Source organism: Haplochromis burtoni, unplaced genomic scaffold (assembly GCF_018398535.1).
Source record: "Haplochromis burtoni strain Fernald_Lab_line unplaced genomic scaffold, NCSU_Asbu1 Contig_317, whole genome shotgun sequence".
In the NCBI taxonomy this organism is placed as follows: Eukaryota; Metazoa; Chordata; class Actinopteri; order Cichliformes; family Cichlidae; genus Haplochromis; species Haplochromis burtoni.
Genome location: NW_024582678.1, coordinates 517,313 through 536,852, shown reverse-complemented (window position 1 = coordinate 536,852; position 19,540 = coordinate 517,313). Strand labels below are relative to the sequence as shown.

The window sequence follows — 19,540 nt, the reverse complement described above, 5'->3', positions numbered from 1 at the left end:
ATGTCTCAACAGGACCTGGAAAAACTAGTCCATGCATTCATCTTTAGTAGGCTTGCAGTATGAACCTTCCAGATCCCTCAGGTCATCTGGATCCGTTCTTTTATCAGTTCCCAGAGTCAGAACCAGACACGGAGAAGCTGCATTCAGCTTTTATGCTCCTATATCTGGAACAAACTCCCAGAAAGCCTCAGATCAGCTGAAACACTCAGTTTATTTAAATCCAGGTTGAAGACTCACCTGTTCTCAGCTGCATTTGAATAAAGCACCAAATCCACTTTACTTTTAAGCTTAAATCTTAAAACTTACATTTTAACTACTGATTTTATCTACTGTTCCTTTTTTTTTTTTTTTCCTAAAGCACTTTGAATCACCGTGTTGTTGAATTGTGCTATATAAATAAACTTTCCTTACCTTTGATTATCATACAACACAGGAACACACTGGTTACATTTAGGCAAATATGAAAAAGCAGATCCATTTCCGTTTTAGCCTCAACATTCAGAGACGTCTACAACTGAAACAAAGTCAGCACAGCAGGATGATGATTACAATATTTATTTAAAAAAAAAATTGACATGGTTCAGGAAAAACACTGCTGGACTTGGCCCAGCCTTTTAACTACAATTAGAAGAACCACACAATCCATGAGCCTGTTCACTTCAAACTTGCCTGAAACGGCAGCTCCTGCTGTCACCGCTCAGTAATTTCCCCATAAGAGCAGAGCTCTAGGCCACATGACGAACCCTCTGCTTTTAGACAGACACTTAAAAATACAAAATTCATGCAAAGTACACACACAAGTCCAAAACAACACAGACACACACATGGAATTCAAACTCATGCAACTGAATTTCATGCACAGAATAAATAATAAAAAAATCTTTAAATGTTCACCAAGTCTAACAGCATGGGCTGCCACTGTTTGTTTTACTTCAGAATTTAACAGGAATTGAGCAGTTTGGCATCACTGGAACAGAGTCCACAAAAAGGATAACTTGTGCAAGAATGCATGTAAAACACACAATGGTCCCCTACACACAAAAAAAACAAAACAAAAAACAACCTCCACACTGAAAAATTATACAGAGTTCACAATGTACCAGAGCAACACGTGCAACGAGGTCTGAGAAGAACCAACAATGACCTCAGGAAAAACTCATGTACAATGCACCCATCTGATGAGTATTAGGAGCCACTCCATTCAAGGGATTCTGCACAGAAAAATAAATTAAAAACAAATATATTCTGTCATGTGTTATGATGACAATCTGAGTCATATTACAACGAAAATGTGGTATTAACTAAAGGAATCACTGAAAGTTGCATTGTGACAAATCCATTATTGCAGAAGATTTTTTAAGAATAAATTCTGCAGAGCCCTTAATACTCAACATTCAGTGCATAAAGAACCACAGCAGATTACAGCTGGACTACCATGTGTAAAAGCAAGTATCATGTTTCACATAAAAGCAAAAACAATAAATAAGGTTTTTGACAATATCAGATTAATGCACAATTTAAAGCTGACACATCAAAATTTCTTCATGTTTCTCAATTGCATATTCTGGAAACAAAGAAAGACATGAATTAAAGGGCAGCTTCAGTTTCAGCCCCTTAATCACAGAACATGAATATATTTAGGCTTAAGTTCTTGGGACACAGAAATTTAGAATTTAAGACACACTTAGAGGTTTTATAGTGATAGCAACGACAATAGTAATGATTGGAACGTTTTGATCAACTTCCTTATTGCCGTGTTAGTGGGCTGTATAGGAAGTGCATAAGGTGTAAGCAGGAAACCTCCACTAAAGAACAGGGGAGAGAAAATTAAGAAAAACAAAAGATTCCACAGAGAGGGACAACAGCTGAGTCCCGCTGGCTCAGCAGCCAGCAGCACTGTTGATGAAATGAGCCATCAACCTTTCAGTCGATTCAGAAGCACTTCCTGAAGACTATCTGCGGTCCATACTCCTCGTATTCGTCCTGACTGATCCATGCAGAGGTAAAGGTAGGCATATTTGCCAACACTGCTCCTCCTCTCCACACTGAGGAGTCTCTATCTTTGGGGCTGGTTACACAAACACTGCCCCCCATGTCTGAGGGCAGCAGGCCTTTGATTTCATCCTGCAGTCGCTCAGGCAGGCCGGGCAGCAGAGTGTTCCCACCTTCAGGAAGAGAGGACAAAACAAATGGAAGCAGAATTTGGAAAACCATTGTACTTCAGATTGTAGTGCAACACCTTACCAAGAACCAAATGTTACCTGAAAGTACAATGTTTCCCAGGAAGCAGCGCCTCAGGTCAATGTCTGTGCTGAGGATTGACCTGTAGATGCTTTCGTGCATCCCATAATGGTCCCGTCCAATCAGCTCAGGTTTGAACAGAATCTCAGGTGCCCTAGATAAACAGGGGGTACACTCTGCTAAAGAGTCTGTGCTATACAACAAGCAAGGTGACCACAAGATCATTTCTAAAACTTAAGTGTTGGTAAAAAGCAGGAAGCAGCCCCCCAACATTACCTGAACCTCTCTGTGCTGAGGGTAATAATCTGCCCATCTGGCATGGTGTAATGCATCTCTCTGCAGGATGACTGCCCCCGATTTAGCTCATCTTCATAGTTGAGAGAGACACAGCAGCACTTCTCCTTCATCTCCCTCACTATCTCCTCCTCTGCTGTGGTACGCATGCACACTCCCTGTTCCCGGAGAAGCTTAAAGAACAAGCACAGCAAGCTGGTTTTGCCTAGTCTTTAAACTAAGTTAGGAACCATCCAGGGATTATGCCTTCCAAGCAATCAATAACATAGCTCCTACACTGGAGCATTAACAGAAGTGCTAAATACCTTTTTAAGATTCAGTGTAACATCTAATCCAGCCAGGGGAAAGCGTTGCACAGCATGAGGTAGACAGTATCCCTCAAAAACAGGCACACTGTGACTCACTCCATCCCCAGAGTCAAACACCACACCTATATCAAATAGGCACAAGTAGGATCATAGGATCAGATTTGAGTGGTTTAAATACACCAAGCTGAACAAAGTCTTCAGACAAGCCATCATCCGTGTGCATCAATCAGTGCGTGATGACGAGCGACTACAGTACCAGTGGTTCTTCCCGCTGCGTAGAGCGCTAGCACTGCTTGCATGGCTACATAGGTGAAAGGCACGTTGAAACACTCAAACATGATCTCAACCGCGTGCTGCCGATTCTTCAAAGGGTTCATGGCCGCTTCAGTCAAAAGAACCGGGTGATCTTCTGGTTCCACACGCAGCTGCTGGAACGTATGATGCCAGATCTAAGAGACAAAAAGTCAAGCACCAAGAGTAAATGAGCTTGTGGACAACCACCAATACTTTATTTCTCTTGAGGGAAGCATGTTAATGGGTGGGGAAGTTGCAAAGTGGGTGAGTTCTCAAAACACAGACATTCAAACTAGACTAATCCACAGGGACAAATAGGTCTGCAGCTGCCCTCTAAGCCTCAGGAACATATTCCTGCCTGTGAAGTGGGGCTTTTGACAGCATCAACACATATACACTGTGTGACCAATGATGGGATAAAACCAGGGTATTTGCTGAACGGATTTGTTATATTTGAGACTTGAACATAAGAAAACCATTTGTGCCTTTCCACTATCCCAGCAAGTTTCAAGCAGCAGAGACTGTATGATAGATGAGCAAATGTACCTGTAACGATCAAGTATAAAATGAAACTTTTGCAGCCTTTAAGGCTGTACAGACTCTCCCACATGCCAATAGCAATTTTATTTATACAGCACATTTCATTATTACGTGTAAACTCGCTTTGTTTAACACAGCAGATAAAAATACTGACGGCCACCATCGCTACTGCTCAGCCTCCTACCAGCTGCACCTCATTCTCAGGTTACTGTGTTCACAAAGCTGGGTGTACACGCCACCCGCAGGCCTGACACGATGACAACAATACCCCCTCAGCCTTTTATGGCTTAGGGGTAAAAATATTAAAACCAGTGCAGTAGCAAAATAAAACAGCATATTAAGTGTAAAGTTTTCTAGTCCATTTATGGATATATGCACAGCAGGAACCACAATAACATGTTTTTAAACTGAATGTACACATTTTCCTCACATGTCAAGTACTACAAACAAAAAGGCTTTGGGTCGTGCCTCTTTCAAAGCCTCATATTGCTGGAAAAGACATCCAACATCTTCAGCCAGCTGGGTCTGTGGAACAGCTGTAACCTGTAGTCCGTAATCGAGTTCCAAGCGACACATCAATATACGTAACATTTAAGTGCTAAAGGGGAATGATTCCGACATGAGTTTTTCATTTTCTAGTTGTTATGCAAACATGAGTCTCACCTTTTCCATTTCATCCCAGTTGTGAATGATTCCATTCTTTATGGGGTGCTTCAGAGTCAGAACCCCTCTCATGTGTTCTGCAGCATGACCAATGTAGGCCTCTCTTTCAAGGTTACCATTCAGTACTTCCTGCAAAGACAGGACACAAAAAAAAAAAAAAAAAAAAAAAAGTATATTTATACCCACACTTTAAATCCCCATAGTTTTCCTTACAGCTCAAAGTAGCTGTAGGCAGATGCCAACCAACTATAAACACACATGAGGCTGCTGTAATGAACAGACAAAGGATGCAAAGACAAAGGCAATTTATAGAATACATTTACTGAAAATATTTTGAAAAGAAACACTCCACGAATATGTTTAAACATGTAGGGGCCAACCTAAGGGACACGAGTTAAAATCAAAGCTTCTAACAACGAATGCACTTACCTCATACTTTGGCACCCCAATTATTGTGGGGAATATAATGCTTGGTAGGTCTTGATCTGCAAATCCTGCCTTTATCAAACCAGAGCCTGAATCCAGTACAATTGGACTCTTGAAATCTGCAATCTAGAGATACAGACACAAGCTTTTTTTTTTTTTTTCCCCCCTCTTTTTTTATAAAAAAAAAAAAATAATAATAATAAAATTCCAGAGGTTCAAAAGCACTGAAATGATCTTTTAAGTTTATATTGTGACTACAACTTGATTTGTTTTCAAGTCTGGCCAGCGCTTTAGTCTATAAGCCACATTTTAGTCATACATTCAAAGTATGTGCGCTCAGTTACACATGGCACACAGCAATTTAAAAGCCTGGGGTTGGGAGAAAGCTTTCATAAGAACTAAAAACTAATGTTGATGTTAGGCTTTTAAATACGAGATATACTTGATGTTCTAAATGAAGACAAAAAGGTGACAGCTGAAGTAGGATGTGCCCACGTACCTCCGTCATGGGGCTATAAAACTGGATCTGACTTTCAGGTGACCCAGAGATTCTCAGAGCCTCAGAGCTCTGAACGCCATCTAGTAGCTTTTCATTTGGTTCGTCTCTTCCACCCGAGTCAAACTCTAGAGGCTGATCAGCAGTCACTTGGGATACAGACTGTTCGAGTTGGTGGTCATCTGCAGGAGGTGAAGTGTGGATTTCCTCTGCTGACTGCACATGTAGTTTGAGTAAAGATGTGGGCATCTTTTCATTTTTAGTCATTATTGCAGACGAGCACTGTAATGATGCCCAACAGTTCTCTGGGGGTACATGGTTATCGTTTTCATGTTGTGTTACATTTGGACTGGAAACCAAGCTGTGGCTGGTGTCTGGAGGCACATTCTCTGGCAGCTCTTCAAGTACTTCATTTTGTAGAGGAAGTTGGCCTTCACCTACAAAATAATGATCTAAGGACTCCTCTGTGGAGTGAGGAGCTTCGAGTTCAGCACGGGCTTCATTCACAGGAAGCAAAGACTTTCTTGGCTTAGCTACAGGGGGAAGGAGTGATTTTCCACCTGGGTCAAAGGTGCCATCATCTACCCTCATTTCAGGGATTAAAGATGCTTCTGGACTGCATAAACTAGCAGACCTGGCCAATTCATTCCCATCGATGTATTGCGATTGGACACCTGCCTCTTCTGAGGGTTCCTGTAAATCAAATACATTGTTCAAGGTAATTTTGTAATATACTGACAGACCAGTTGTACAACCACTAGCATCTTGACACTGGGAAAGTGGCAGTTGAGCCACATCTTGTGGTGAAGCCCCTTTGGTTACCTTAAGGTCTGAAACATCTTGAATAATTTTAGTCACACGTGTATTCACAGACCCATCCATGGCAAGGCTGGCGACTGATCTTCCAGAACCATTGGGAAAGAGATCACAGAGCACTCGATCATCATGATCTTTTCTAGGCCTTTCAGTTATAGAACATTTTTTAAACCCTTCATCAATATCCTCATTCTGTTTCTCCAGCTCCTCCACCTCCCTCTTCTCCTTTTCCAGCTGCAAATGTGAAGCCTCCCTCTCATTGCGTGAAGTCAGTAACACATTTGTACCCACAGGTTTGCTCTCCGAGAGCTCAGTGTGGAGTTTCTCTTTACTGCATCGAAACTTGTTGATCTGCAAGTTCTCTTCCATGATTAACCCGTCCAGGATATGAACCTTTCTCAGTTCCATCAGCAGGTCTGGCTTGCTGTCAGATACCGTTGGAGCTTCACTGTAAAGCCCATCCGCATTAGCTTCACGTGCAGACCCAGCCGACACGAGGTCAATGAAACAGTCAGATTCTGCAGAGTCAACGCAGTCATCGAAACAAAGAACACCAGCTTCAGCCAGCTCGTAGGACGACATCTTAAAAGAATAAGAAGGAAAAAATATAGTGAATACCAAGGGACTATAAAACAAGCTGACAAACCTACTGTCACATTACCCACTGGTTTGTAGGCTTCCCTTCAGGCAAACTGAGTTTTTCCCCATTCTGGCCATCATCTACCCATTTTTTGGAACCAGTAGTAAATTAAACATGGGTTAAAGGTTTGAACGGGTAAGACTCAGATTGATATCAGGCCTTAACAGGGGCTATATCTACTCAATTCTGGAATTATTTTCAGAACAACCATCAGCACAATAATTATAAGGAGTGAGTTAGACATTAACAAGCTAAAGATTACTGACATTTGTATTTAATAAGAAAAGTTATTTGAATCAACATCTATTTGAGTCAGACATTTTATAAGACAAACCCCAGCATGTCTGTCAGCCTCTGATGATGAGGGTTTAGCCATTTCAACATAGCACAGTACTTTGCAAATTACATAAGAAAAATATTTTAGCCAAAACTGGAAACAAGCTTGTTTCACTACTTGAAACAAGCTTGTTTCACTACTTGAAACAAGCTTGTTTCACTACTTGAAACAAGCTTGTTTCACTACTTGAAACAAGCTCAATACAATCAGGCTACAAAAGATGACAGTTGTCCACCTGGCTCTGTGTAAAAAAGTATTTGCCTCACATACCTAATAATCATTGTGCCACTGGCTGTAACAACTGCAGTAAAGTGTTTAGGAGAACTGGCACAGAGTCTTTCATGTTACTGGGGAATTTTGTTTTATGAGAAAAGCCTATTTATTCATTCATTTTTGGCCGACACTTGAGGTCCTTTAAATGTGCTATATAAATAAAGCCGACTTGACTTGCAGACATAGATTTGCCAGACAAATTCAGATCATTTAACCAAAGCACTTTAACTTCAGGGCGTAAACTGATGGCCGGACAATCTTCTTGGTGAAGAGCAAAATTATTTACCGTTACCTGCCAACTAAATACATGCCATGACAAAGTAATATTACACTGTATGTGAAAGAATGGAAAATGCAAATCATAGGAAATAAAATTATTGAAGTTGAGTCAATAATTGAGCTGACTATACAGCAGTTTCCAAAGTCCTTGTACTTCATGACATCTGGGAATGACCAATTAAATTTTCCTCTAATGGTTAAAAATCCAGGGGTCCACCTGGTGATTACTATGAATCATGGCTGAAGTTGGAGAAAACCAATAATTACTGAAATAATTTTTTATTTTTGGGTAATAAAAATATCAAGTAGATTAATTACTTCTTACTATAAAAGGCTGGCATAACAGATCTGTCAAAAAGGAGAGTATAAATATAAATCTGAAAAGAATACCCTGAAAGCTGTACAACTCATGGGTTATACTTCATAGAGGAGTAGTCAGAGGCTCCTCACCCTAAAGAGGATCCAGGAGTTCTTACTTTAGTCTGTCACTCTTTTTTCTGTCTTTTTCTCTAGCTTTCTGCTACGTGTGCATATGCTTAAGGCTCTAAACCCTAGGGTTGCTTTGTCTCGTTATTCTGTGTGTAGTTATGTGCTCCTTTGTTTTTGCATGACTGTTCAATAAACTCTGCTCTTTTTCAGAGGATCTTATTTAGTCCTTTGATATAAAATCCTAAAAAACAAACTGCAAGTGTGTTTTGATCATCTGAATGTAGACGGTCTGTGGGAATGACAGAAGAGGAGACGCTGCAGAGAGGCGTGTAAGACGGCAACTTGGGTTCCCGTTTGGATCGTTTAATAAATTTGGCCAGATTTCCCAGAAAGGAGAGTTGCTCCCAAAGTGGGATAAATCCTGTCTCTCCTAACAAGACCAGGTTTCCCCCAATAGTTTATAAACCACACATCAGTTTCACATTTTGTCCATCTTCCTCTTACAGTCCAAAGACATCCCTGGACCTGTGCCTTGTGTAACTTACCTCTTATTCCGTGCCATAGAGGCATAGAGTAACTGAAATAAACCGATATCGAAAATTAATAGAATCTGTAACAAAGAACTGATCTGCTAGATGCTTCACCCACCGTATCAAGCTGGTCCTCACCATCACACAATCGCCAGACACCCTGCCTGTCCTCTGTCCTCAGCAGTGCATCTAGCACAGCTTCCTGAGCCAGAACATTTTCCTCCTCCTGCAAAATAAAAACGAATAGTTATGTCTATAACTTCTGTTCCCTTTCAGTCGATTCACTCGGTACACTGGACACGCGAGGGCGTGATATCACATACTTATGCGTTGTACCGAGTGAATCGACTGAAAGGGAATCCGTTCTGTCCAGAAGTCACAACAACCAGCACTGTCTTCATTTCTCAAACGATCCCCCTCTCACCTCTAATATTTCATCAGCCTTGTCCAAGATATTCTCCACTTCCCTCAGACCTTCCTCTTCCTTCACATCCCAGTCCTTCATGGACAACTCGCTGAAAAGTTGCGAGGGGAAATAAAATAAGGCATTAGGCAATTCTTCAATTTGCCTTTTCCCAGTTTACCATCCTTCCTTCAACGCTTTCATCTTACCCTCATTAATTTGCTGCCATAAGGAATCAAAGTAGACAATACAGCGTCTGTATGTTATGATGAAATGTAACAGTAGGTGCCACTGGAGGGATTTTACTGGTTCAGAATGCAGTTTGGCAGGTGATCATGCCTGATCAGTCCTCATCATAAATTGCAATAAATCAGAGTCCCCTTATGTGACTAATCTAATTATTTTGTCACTTGTGACCAACAATAAAAAATATAAATTAAAAAAAGATTACTCGTGTAGGATCTGTGTAACAACTGAAAATTCAATACCACTGCTGAAATTTCTTTGAGAATTGCACACTGTAGGAGAAGCAACATACTGATCGACATTTGAAGCCAAACAAATTACCCATCATCGTCATCATCATCTTCATTTTGGTCATGGAGGTCATAAGAATCCCAGAGTAGAGTGGGAACCCCCTCTGTGGAACAGATGGACTTGTCTTTTCCTTCAATAACTGTGCTGGAGAGAACACTGCAAATGGGACTTAGTTCAGGATGTTCCACACAACTTTGTGGATGTAATATCCAGTCCCTGCTCTGTGATCCTCTGGGTTCTGTGCTCCTTAAAACCTCCGGTGTAGGCTGAATTTGAGACCTGCTAGCCTGGGTGCCATTGACATGCTCATCTGAAGAATCGTGATCAACTTTTTGAGGTGCTGGATTTTGTGTACTGCTGACAGTGTAAGAGTTTTCCAAATCCTCTACCGGCAAGCTAAGCCAAGGGTTACTGGACACAGCAGCTATGCGCTTTACTTTGATCTCAAACTGATTCAGCAAATCAGCTTTAGGAGAGCTTCCTATAGAGCCCAAGTCATGCTCCTCTCTGTGAGCCCTACAATCTGAAACACTGGAAATAATGTCATGGATTTGAGGCGGGCTTGAGGCAGGTATTGCAAAGTCTCTGGTTGCAGCAAACGGGGAGGACGGTTTGCCCGTAGCTGACACCGACCCTGAACCTCCGGACAAGGGAGATGTTCCAAAGACATGGGCAGCTTCTTTACCACCTTTACATTTAGCGAGGTTTGACTCTGAAACTTGGTGTGGCACAGGTTTTGACGTGGTAGAATCAGCAGATAAGAGATTCACATGGTTGCCCCTCAGTAACTCATACTGCCACTGTAGGGCCATCTGGAGTTGTTCGACAGCCACTGGTCCTGAAGAGCTTAGAAGTTTCCTCAGTGTCAAGCACCTGACGAATAAAAAATAAATAAATAGAAAATTAAATAATGGCACCAGAAAAAAAAAAAAATTAATGTGGTAAACTGGTGTGGCTGGCTGCTCAGCCAAACTGTCAAATGTTATTTGACATACTGAATATTTGGGATGAATGGGTGATGAGATCAAAACTAATTGAGCAGCCATAAGCTACAAACGCTGATCAGCTGATTAAATCTATTCCAAATATTACTCCATCTGCTAAAGGAGAAAATAAATTATATGATTCAGTGACAGCATGAATAAATAAAGAATCCAGTGGACCAATGAATACAGACGACGACAACAACACTGGAGTAAAACCATTTAAATTGCCATCATCTGCCAAACTTGCATTTGATTGCTGAATCAGTTGTTCAACTGAAGATAAAAATAGAGATCACACAACGGACACAACTTATAGATGTGATATTTTACCCAGCAAAGACTCATTTTGGCAATTCTGAGTCCAAGTGAAGACATTTCATCTTTCAAAAAGTCACTCAAGTGTCAACAAAAAAATAAAAAAACTAAACAAAATGGATGAATGTTTGTTTCTCATCATTTAATTAAAAGGTTAAACTTTGATAGAAATTGATTTCATCTCTGGTACACCTCTTTTTGTGGCTTGTAACTCATGCAAATCACAAATTCAGCAGCTCAAATTAGAATATTTCATTCAAGTTTGAGTAAATTACTATTGAAAAATAAAGTTGATTCATAGCATCATAGCAGGTCAAATTCTCAAAATGAGGAGCTGCACTTGAGTGCTTCATTCCTTACCCTTCCTACAAGAGTAGGCACTGGATGATCTTTTATGAAAGGACAACATACTTATACATATTCAGTTTTTACCAAGTCTGCTTTCCTGAAGATGACCAAGCTTCCTGCTAACAGCCCATAAATGACATTTGGTAACGGCAGTGGTTGACATGTCTGATGTGTCAGGAAGCTGCTACTTTTCAACAAATTTGCTTTTGCACAAAACTGCAAGAAAGTTGATAATTGATGCACACGCACACCTTATTTGCTTGCACTCAAGGTACAACTTTGTACACAACAGTTGAAATGGAATCAATCACATCACCTTTGAGACATTTGTTTCCCCATCTGCTGGATCTCATCATCTGGGATTGCATTTGCCAAATGAGACAGATGGAGCAGCTCCTCCATTTCTGGAGGGGGATTGTTCTTCAGAAAAGTGGACAGCCTCCATCTCCACCCAGGCATCATCCCCCAGTTCTTCTGCTGCAGCTGGATGGAGGAAGCCTCTTCACGAACACCCAACAGGAGCTCCTGGAGGAAGTTCTGGCAAAGGACCAGACTGTACCAGCAGCTGGCCTAAACAGGTAAACAGCATAATTTCTGCTATTCTTGGGGGTGGGGCCAATTTATTTTAGACAACAGTAACCAGGTATGGCAATAACAAAGTTAGACTCAAATTTTTGATCAACATCATCTTTAAGTAGTTAAAAAGCATTTGTCCTTGAAATTAAAAATGCACACCGGCTGTAATTAGACAGCACAGGATGATAGAAAAATGTTAGTAAGCCAGTTGGATGATAGGTCAGTGTGATTTGAAAGAGGATGTCTGGCACATGTGGAGTGAAAAAAATAAAAACTACTGTCAGTGATTACAGTCAGTAAAGGTATTTTTGTTGTTTTGTTTAATGTGGCGAGCATTACCTCACAAGAGCAAGACAAAAAGCTGTTGATGGTTAGCTTAGGTTCCAAAACAAAAGTTCTTCCAATGAATCAAATGCGCTGCTGATGTTCATGCCACAGTTACGAGCACTTGGTATTACTGCATCTGTAAGTTTTCCACAACTTGCCTTGCTGTAGTAGCGATGGTAGCTGGAAACTGCTCTGAGGGTTTGCAGAATCAAGTTCACGGCAGAGTCAAGTTTGTCCTTCAGCCTCTCCAGATCTGCAGCCCAGCTCCCTGTGGGCTGACTGTCCAAGGGGGGAATCTCTGCTGAAGCCTGGATTACATCTTCAGCCCAGCGAACAAGTGCCTGGTAGGTGAGAGGTAACCTTTACTTCAAGCATAAGTTAACAGCATCCGTAACACAGTTAGCAACACTAATGTTACAAACAACTAGGATTTAACTAAACCGTGGTGTAATCTAATCGAGGTCGATCTATGTTGCAAGGTAAGATTCATAACATGCAAGCTAAAGCCATACCATAGCAGGAGTGTGGATGGATGCTTCAAATTCAGACACCAGAATCACAGCTTTTGTAGGGTCCTTGGCAATCTCTACTTTGAAGGGCTGGATCTTCTCTCGAAGAAGAGTTTCAATCTTCTCAGAAACCTGTAAGCAAGCGTCAAGAAAACCCAACATCCGGTTGCCTTTATTTGCGGATCGGTTGTTGTTCCCCATTTACTGGGGGAGCTGATAATTTTCTTCAAGTGGTCACTCAAAGTAGTTTTCCACAAACACTGAGCCGTTTATACTAACACGATTATCTGTACTTTTATCTAGTTCTGTACTTAGCTACACGCCCAAGGCCATTTTTAAAGATGAGAACCGCATCCTTGACAATTCACAATCAGAAAATGATTAAATAGTTCATATTTTAAGGTTATCCAGATGTATAAAGCCACATTTGTCCTGTGGATACTCAGTTTTGTGGTCAAACATTCCCCACTCTGCTCAAACCAAAACAGCCCGAGTAAAGTGACTCAGGTCATTTAGGTTTTGGTTTAGACCACTAGGTTTAAAATTTTTTTTAAAGGAAACCATTACATGTGGACTCGCTGTTAGACCCACCTGCAGCGCATTATCACGCAACTGGAACACACGTAGCCTTAAACGAGCTTTAGAAAACAGCTGCTGCCACAGCAACTCCACTTTTTCCACAGCAGCAGTTATCCTGTAATTAAATGGCACAGTGAGCGACATCAACTCTTAAAAGCGTCCGATACAGTTTCTTAGAGTAGCAAAACACATTAATCTTGGATAATCCTTAAACATACTGGCATTTTGCTTTAGCTGATGTGAAATGGGATCATTACAAAACTGCTGTATGGACTTTTTGGTGGATTAAGATAAAGAACCCATTTTCATGACTTGACACAGAGATCTGGCTGCCTGCAGTACCTGCTATGGTTCTGGAGCATATCAAAGGCCATCTGAGTGAAGAGGGCAGTTCCAGCCATATCCTGGAAGCACGGCTCCCTGTCAGGCCAACGCAGCTTCCCCACCAAGTTCTCACAGTTCCTCAGTAGCTCCTCCAGCCCCAACTCCCTGATCACATCATACATGTGGGTCAGTAAGCTTTAATGTTTACCTGTGAAACGCGCTTAGATTGGTCAGAAGCTGCCAACACCACCTCTTTCATCTGAACGTGCAGGGGTAACCCTGGGTTAACTTGATAACCAGCTTTCTGAAACAGTTTATCCTGATCGACAGTGTTAGAGTAAGCCGCTTCACATAACAGAAAGATACCCACAGCACGTTGAATGAGTTTCCTAGTATAGGGCCCGAATTAGCAATTAGAGCACATTATTTACTCTTGATGGTACTAATATTATACCATGAATACAAGAAAAAAACAAGTGTTACACCAAACAAGCATCTGTGCACATCCCCCTCTGCCGTCCTGCTGCTATAAGGTTTATATTTCAGTGAATATTTGATTGACAAAAATATTGCAGACAAGAAAGTGCCACACCCTTTTTTTAGACTGCAGCTGCTTGATAAGATCATAACCAAGAAGGGGCAATTCTAACCTCCTGAGCTGCTGAAACTTGGCTTCAGTGCCGAAGCAGAATTGCCGGAGCTCGCTGACGGTGGTGGGCAGTGGCAGCCTGGACAGAGCCTGCAGTGCAGAGATGCATGAAGGCAGCCGCTGGACTACAGACACAAACTCCTGGACAAACGCATCAATCTCCTGCAGGAAGCAGCATGAGTCAGAGATCATCAAAATGCATCTGTGCACACAGGATTTCACAATATGGGACTTCACTACTGTTTATTTTAGACAGCTTTAAGGTGAGCATGAGTTTAAGGCTACTCATTTTCCCGATTTAGTTATGTCAACAGTCGATTAAGTTAACCAAATCCCAATTCAGTCTATGGGGATTGTATCCCAAGTAGTATCCTAAATAGGTTTCCCCACAGGCAAAGAGGTGCCACAGTTAACAGTCATGGCCCAGCTGAATATGACTGAATGGATAATTAATGGAAAGAGGGCTCCTTTCAATGGCTAATATCATCAGCTCATTATGCAAGGCATTTGCACAAGCTTCATGGTGGTGACCAATAAGAGGTGCTGGCTGCTCAAACAGATCTCTGCATCTATGCTCGCAATAAATATTCAATGGATTCTGACCTATTGTTAGTTATTAGTGGATTACCAGAGAGACTGTTTCTCACGTCACACTTGAGCAGAAACATTTCAACATACACACAAATCCCCCGACTAATCACAAGACTGATTCTTAAGTCTTGCTATCAGACTAACGGTTGTGTTAAACAAATATAACAAATTAGTTAGAATGGTTGGCTTAAAGTTGGTTGGGGCAGACAATCAACATAATCACCCATTAAAAAAAAAAAAAAAAAAAAAAAAAAAAGAAAAAAAGTATCCTTAAACACTGAACTTTCAGCTGCTCTTCCAGCTTATTCCTATGACCAAAAGCTCTGGAAAGGAAACATGACTACATCGTCATATATCTAAATAACAGGCAGGACAGACATTCATTTCTTCATCTTACTCATACCTCTTTATAGATGCACACATTACAAGTAGAAAAGCTCATGTTAAATTCCATATTTGTAGCTACCTGTGCTACAGTTGGTGCATGACAAGTTGTTCCCCAGAGAAGCAGCAGCATTTTAATACAGGTGTTTCTCTCTTCCTTCAGCTGCTCCCTTTTGGGCTCACAATTGTCACCTGCATCAATTTTATTCTATCACTAGTATTGTCTTCTGTCACCCCAACCCCTCTCATTACATCCATGAATCTTCTGAGGTCTTCCTCTTTTCCTTCTGCTTGGCAGTTCGATCTTCATCATCCTCTATATAATTTACCCACTATCCCTCCTCTGCACATGTCCAAACCATCTCAGCCGTCTCTCTGATGGACTCGTTTCTAATCATCTGATTTTCATTCCTCTTCTGACACTCCTAACTTCCTAATACAGTACCACATCTTGGCACCTTATCATATACTTTGTGTAGATCCACAATTACACAGTGAAGCTCCTTCAGAACTTCTCCATCAATATTCTCAAAGCAAACATCACATCTGTAGTACCCTTTCTCAGCATGCTGCTGTTCACAGCAACTCCTTCATATCTTCATTGTATGGCTCATCAACTGCACATCACATTCCTCCATTCCTCTGGCACACTTACTCTCTGGGATTGTTTCCATCTGGTTAAAGTCCACTCCCTCTGTCCCATATATCACCACAGATATGTGATCAAGACCACAGGCCCTTACCCTCTGTATCCTCTTCACCGTGATTTTTCTACACTTTCTAAATGAAACTGGTCTCGCAGAAAGCAGCATCACTACCTTAATGAAGGCAACCCAGCTCTGATGACGGTACATGAGGTATCCACCCAGTGACCATGGTAGCTGGCTTCGATCAATGTAGTTCTGGAGCTCTGGGATTTCTCTCAGAAGGACCCTCTACAAAATGTTTATAAAAGGAGATCAGAACTGCTCACGTACATTAAATCTCAACAAAGTCTGTGCATAACAGTTTGATATACTCACTTTGAAAGAAGCAGGATAATCCTTCGATGGAGCCAGCAGCTTCAGCATTAGCTTCTCAAGATCCTTTTTTTTGGGCTGAAGGATGTACACAGTGTGGACTGTGCGCTTTTGTAGCTAAAAAAATAAAAATACGAAAATAAAAATTTGCACCAACAATTATTCTTTGCTTTCCTCAATGAAAACACATGGTTGCTCATACGGCACTCAATCACACAGCAGCAACAGTTTTTAAAATGGCTTCATTGGTTAAGTAAACGCAAACATCTCTGAAACCCTTTGCCTCATCTTCAATTCTTCAGGCATTAGATTCATGCAACATTTTCTCCAATTTGACTCCCCAACAGCAAGAACACAAATGTAAAAAATTATCGCTAAATGAAAACCTTCACTCTGGGTTTCTACATTTTTGTCCTTCCACAGGTTAGACAGCTGACATCTAAACAATATTTCATTATTATTTGGGACTCAAATTCTTCAGAGTACTTTGGGGTTTATACTTTGTTCACAAAAAAGTAAATAATACAATTCATATTCATCACAATTCAACAGCAGCCTGCTGGGTAATAAAAGCATGTCTAAAAGCATTTCAGCATAGAACTTCAGTAAAAAAAAAAAAAAAAAAAAAAAAAGTAAACCATCATCTTGAAAAGGTCTCACAATGTAGCCACACACTCCACTTCATCATAACAATACCTCAAGCAGCAGTAGAGTCTCGACAATGAAACTGATGGTAGAGAGTGAGGCATCCCTCAGATCAGCCACGACTGACACCATGCTCTGCTTTTCCAGTTTCTTACTGTCAGAGAGAAACAGTCCAAACATCACTGTACACACAAACACAGTGCAAAAAAACGTGTTTGTTGAATTCCACCTACTTGTGCTGATACTGAAAGTAATTTATGAAGTCCACCACTTCAGCTTTGCTGAGGTCTGAGGAGAGTTTGTATTGCCCATCCACTGGGAACATAACCAGAGGGCAACCATGTTGATCAAAAGTACCTAAAGAGCCAGATAAACCCATTATGTGCAAATTTTAGGGATGAAGAAGGAAAATAAAATGAAAGAGGCCTAGACATCCGGTCCGAGTTAAGGACATTTTCATGTGGCTGCCAGTTTTGCCAAAATAAATGAAACATTTAAAAAAGACTGAGTATCACCAGGAGTGGAGGAGTTCTAAAGCCTTCACACAAGCTCTCTTAGGTCTCACACTTTCAAACATTTATGAATACACCAGGCACATGATACACAAATGTGGGTTAATAGCTACCAGGGAATAACACCGCTCCGGAGCGGAGCACATGATCCGCAGGCAGGGTCGGGGAGGGAGCACTCTCCTGCAGCGGCTCCGGGACGTCTGAAAGGGTTGGGAAGAAATTATTTTTATTGGCTCACACCCGAAAACTCCAACAGTCCACAATATCTGACCGCTTCAGCAAATTCCTCAGCTCCACACAAAAAGTTGGCTAAAAAGTTCATCAGTGCTTCAGTCATGAACCCAGCGAGGTGTCTGTGTGCTGTGGCTCCATGGGAGCAGCACTGACCGGCTCACCCTCACCGAGCGACACTGGTCTCTCTCCTACCTTTTGCGCGTCGGCTTATCGGAGATTCTCCACTCCTGGCTCGTTTCCAGGACATGTTTGCGCCGTAAGCGAATTCTCTGTGTGTCTCCGAACCGGACTCGACACTGAGAAGTTCTACTGCGGGGCAGCAAAACAAAGACGGATTAACCCCGGCTGCTCGCTGCCTCTTTCCGCCATCTCACAGCCACCCCAATCCACCTGACTGAATCAGCTCCAATGACTGAGGGCTGCTCGCTTCTTTTATAAACCAGGAGGGCGGAGGAAACGCCGAGAAGGACGGACAAAAAGTGAAGCCCACCAACCGACTCTGCTCAACAAGCAAGTCATTATTATATACAGCACTAAGCCCGTGAGAAATATGTGTTTGAAGTTAACGTTTCTTGTTTCATATGGCAAGAGACACAAACAACACAAAATGACTGCAAATAGATCCGACAGAGACAGTCAGACTCAGACAGAACACAACTCCAAAAAAAAAATGACCACAAAGAGAAAAGTCAAAAAGACACACAATAAAGAGACACCAAAAGACCTCAAATAGACAAAAAACAAACAAAAATCATTCAGAGACTCAAAATAACAAAACTATTAACTTCAGAGTGTCTGGTTCTAAATTTTTGTTGCACAACATTCCCATCCCTCCTCATATTATGTACAAATACTAATGTGAAAGCTGGATCAGCATATACAATATTTTTCATCACTTTGAGGCTTGAACTGAAACTATTTACATCCATAGAGCAGGATACTAATGCCTCAAGTGTTTCCTTTTGTGTAAGAACAAGTTCCAGTGTTCCTCACTTGACTGGTCTGACTGCATGTCTCATGATAGGCAGTGTTTGTTTAACTTCACGGTAAAGCTAAACAGCACCATTCAACTATGCAGTTTCTGGAGACATTGCAGTGGGATTGGTCTATTTTGTGGGTTGGGCGGTGGTCAGGGGCAGAGGTCTGTGGTCCAACCTCCGGTTGACAAATCTACCTTTGGATTGTAAATGGTAAGTGGATTAGTTCTTTTCTACTCTACTGGAGTACTCAAAATGTTTTATCCCATTTACCCATTTAAATGGCCTGTATTTGTATAGCGCTTTTACTAGTCCCTAAGGACCCCAAAGCGCTTTACACAACCAGTCATCCACCCATTCATACACACATTCACACACTGGTGATGGCAAGCTACATTGTAGCCACAGTCACCCTGGGGCTACAATGTTATACGAACACTTGCCCAAGGATACTTTGGCATTCAGACTAGAACAGCCAACCTTCCAATTAGTGGACGACCTGCCAAATCTCCTGAGCTACAGCCAGCCTTCAAATTGGTTTGGAAAAAATGATCCAGGCCATTATGCAGCCGATGCTGGTGCATCTACTCCAGCTCAAAAGGAAAGCCACTGTTGGGGCTGTGATAGAATCCTAGGCCCATGCCCTTCCCACAAACAGGATGATGGAGGCATGGAGTATGACATCACGTATCTGGTGGAAGAAGTAAAGAACCTAAAGTGCCTCTGATCTGTCCATCACTGGCAGGGAAGGGATCTGAGCTGGTGATTGAGACTGAGAAATACTGGCTAGATATAACTGAGCTTACCTCAACAGCTTGGGATCTGGAACCTCCCCCTGCCCACCCCTTTTCACCAAGTGCAACTCCAGTCAGCTGAGTTTCTTGGTCATACACAGAAGTAAAGGTAAGTAGTATTGGTACTAGCGATGACAGGAGGACAGAAACTTCAGTCTTTCTGTACTTTCCTGAAGTGATATAGTTCACCTTGCTTGTGGTTATCTGCTGTTAGAGTTAAACTTGTAGCTCCAATCTGCAGTGCACTGGCATTACATGAAAATGG

At 41.6% G+C, this 19,540-nt stretch overlaps 1 protein-coding gene across 2 annotated transcripts; it reads right to left on the bottom strand.

The window, feature by feature from the left end:
• Positions 1–352: 352 nt before the first annotated feature.
• LOC102297258 lies at positions 353–17,917 on the bottom strand. Of its 2 annotated transcripts, XM_005942088.3 has the most exons (24): positions 17,697–17,917; positions 17,384–17,470; positions 16,992–17,115; positions 16,810–16,912; positions 16,117–16,230; positions 15,913–16,029; positions 14,121–14,281; positions 13,489–13,635; positions 13,159–13,261; positions 12,571–12,699; positions 12,217–12,399; positions 11,472–11,725; positions 9,537–10,379; positions 8,991–9,081; positions 8,685–8,792; positions 6,085–6,660; positions 5,266–5,955; positions 4,770–4,892; positions 4,341–4,469; positions 3,100–3,292; positions 2,841–2,965; positions 2,518–2,708; positions 2,262–2,395; positions 353–2,165 (listed from the first exon to the last, which is right to left on the bottom strand). In XM_005942088.3, exons 1-24 carry the CDS (start codon positions 17,749–17,751, stop codon positions 1,933–1,935), a joined length of 5,013 nt encoding a protein of 1,670 aa, XP_005942150.1. In that variant the 5' UTR covers positions 17,752–17,917; the 3' UTR covers positions 353–1,932. The 2 variants fall into 2 exon arrangements, with proteins under 2 accessions (XP_005942150.1, XP_042084240.1); XM_042228306.1 differs by having other exon boundaries at positions 5,266–6,660.
• Positions 17,918–19,540: the final 1,623 nt, after the last annotated feature.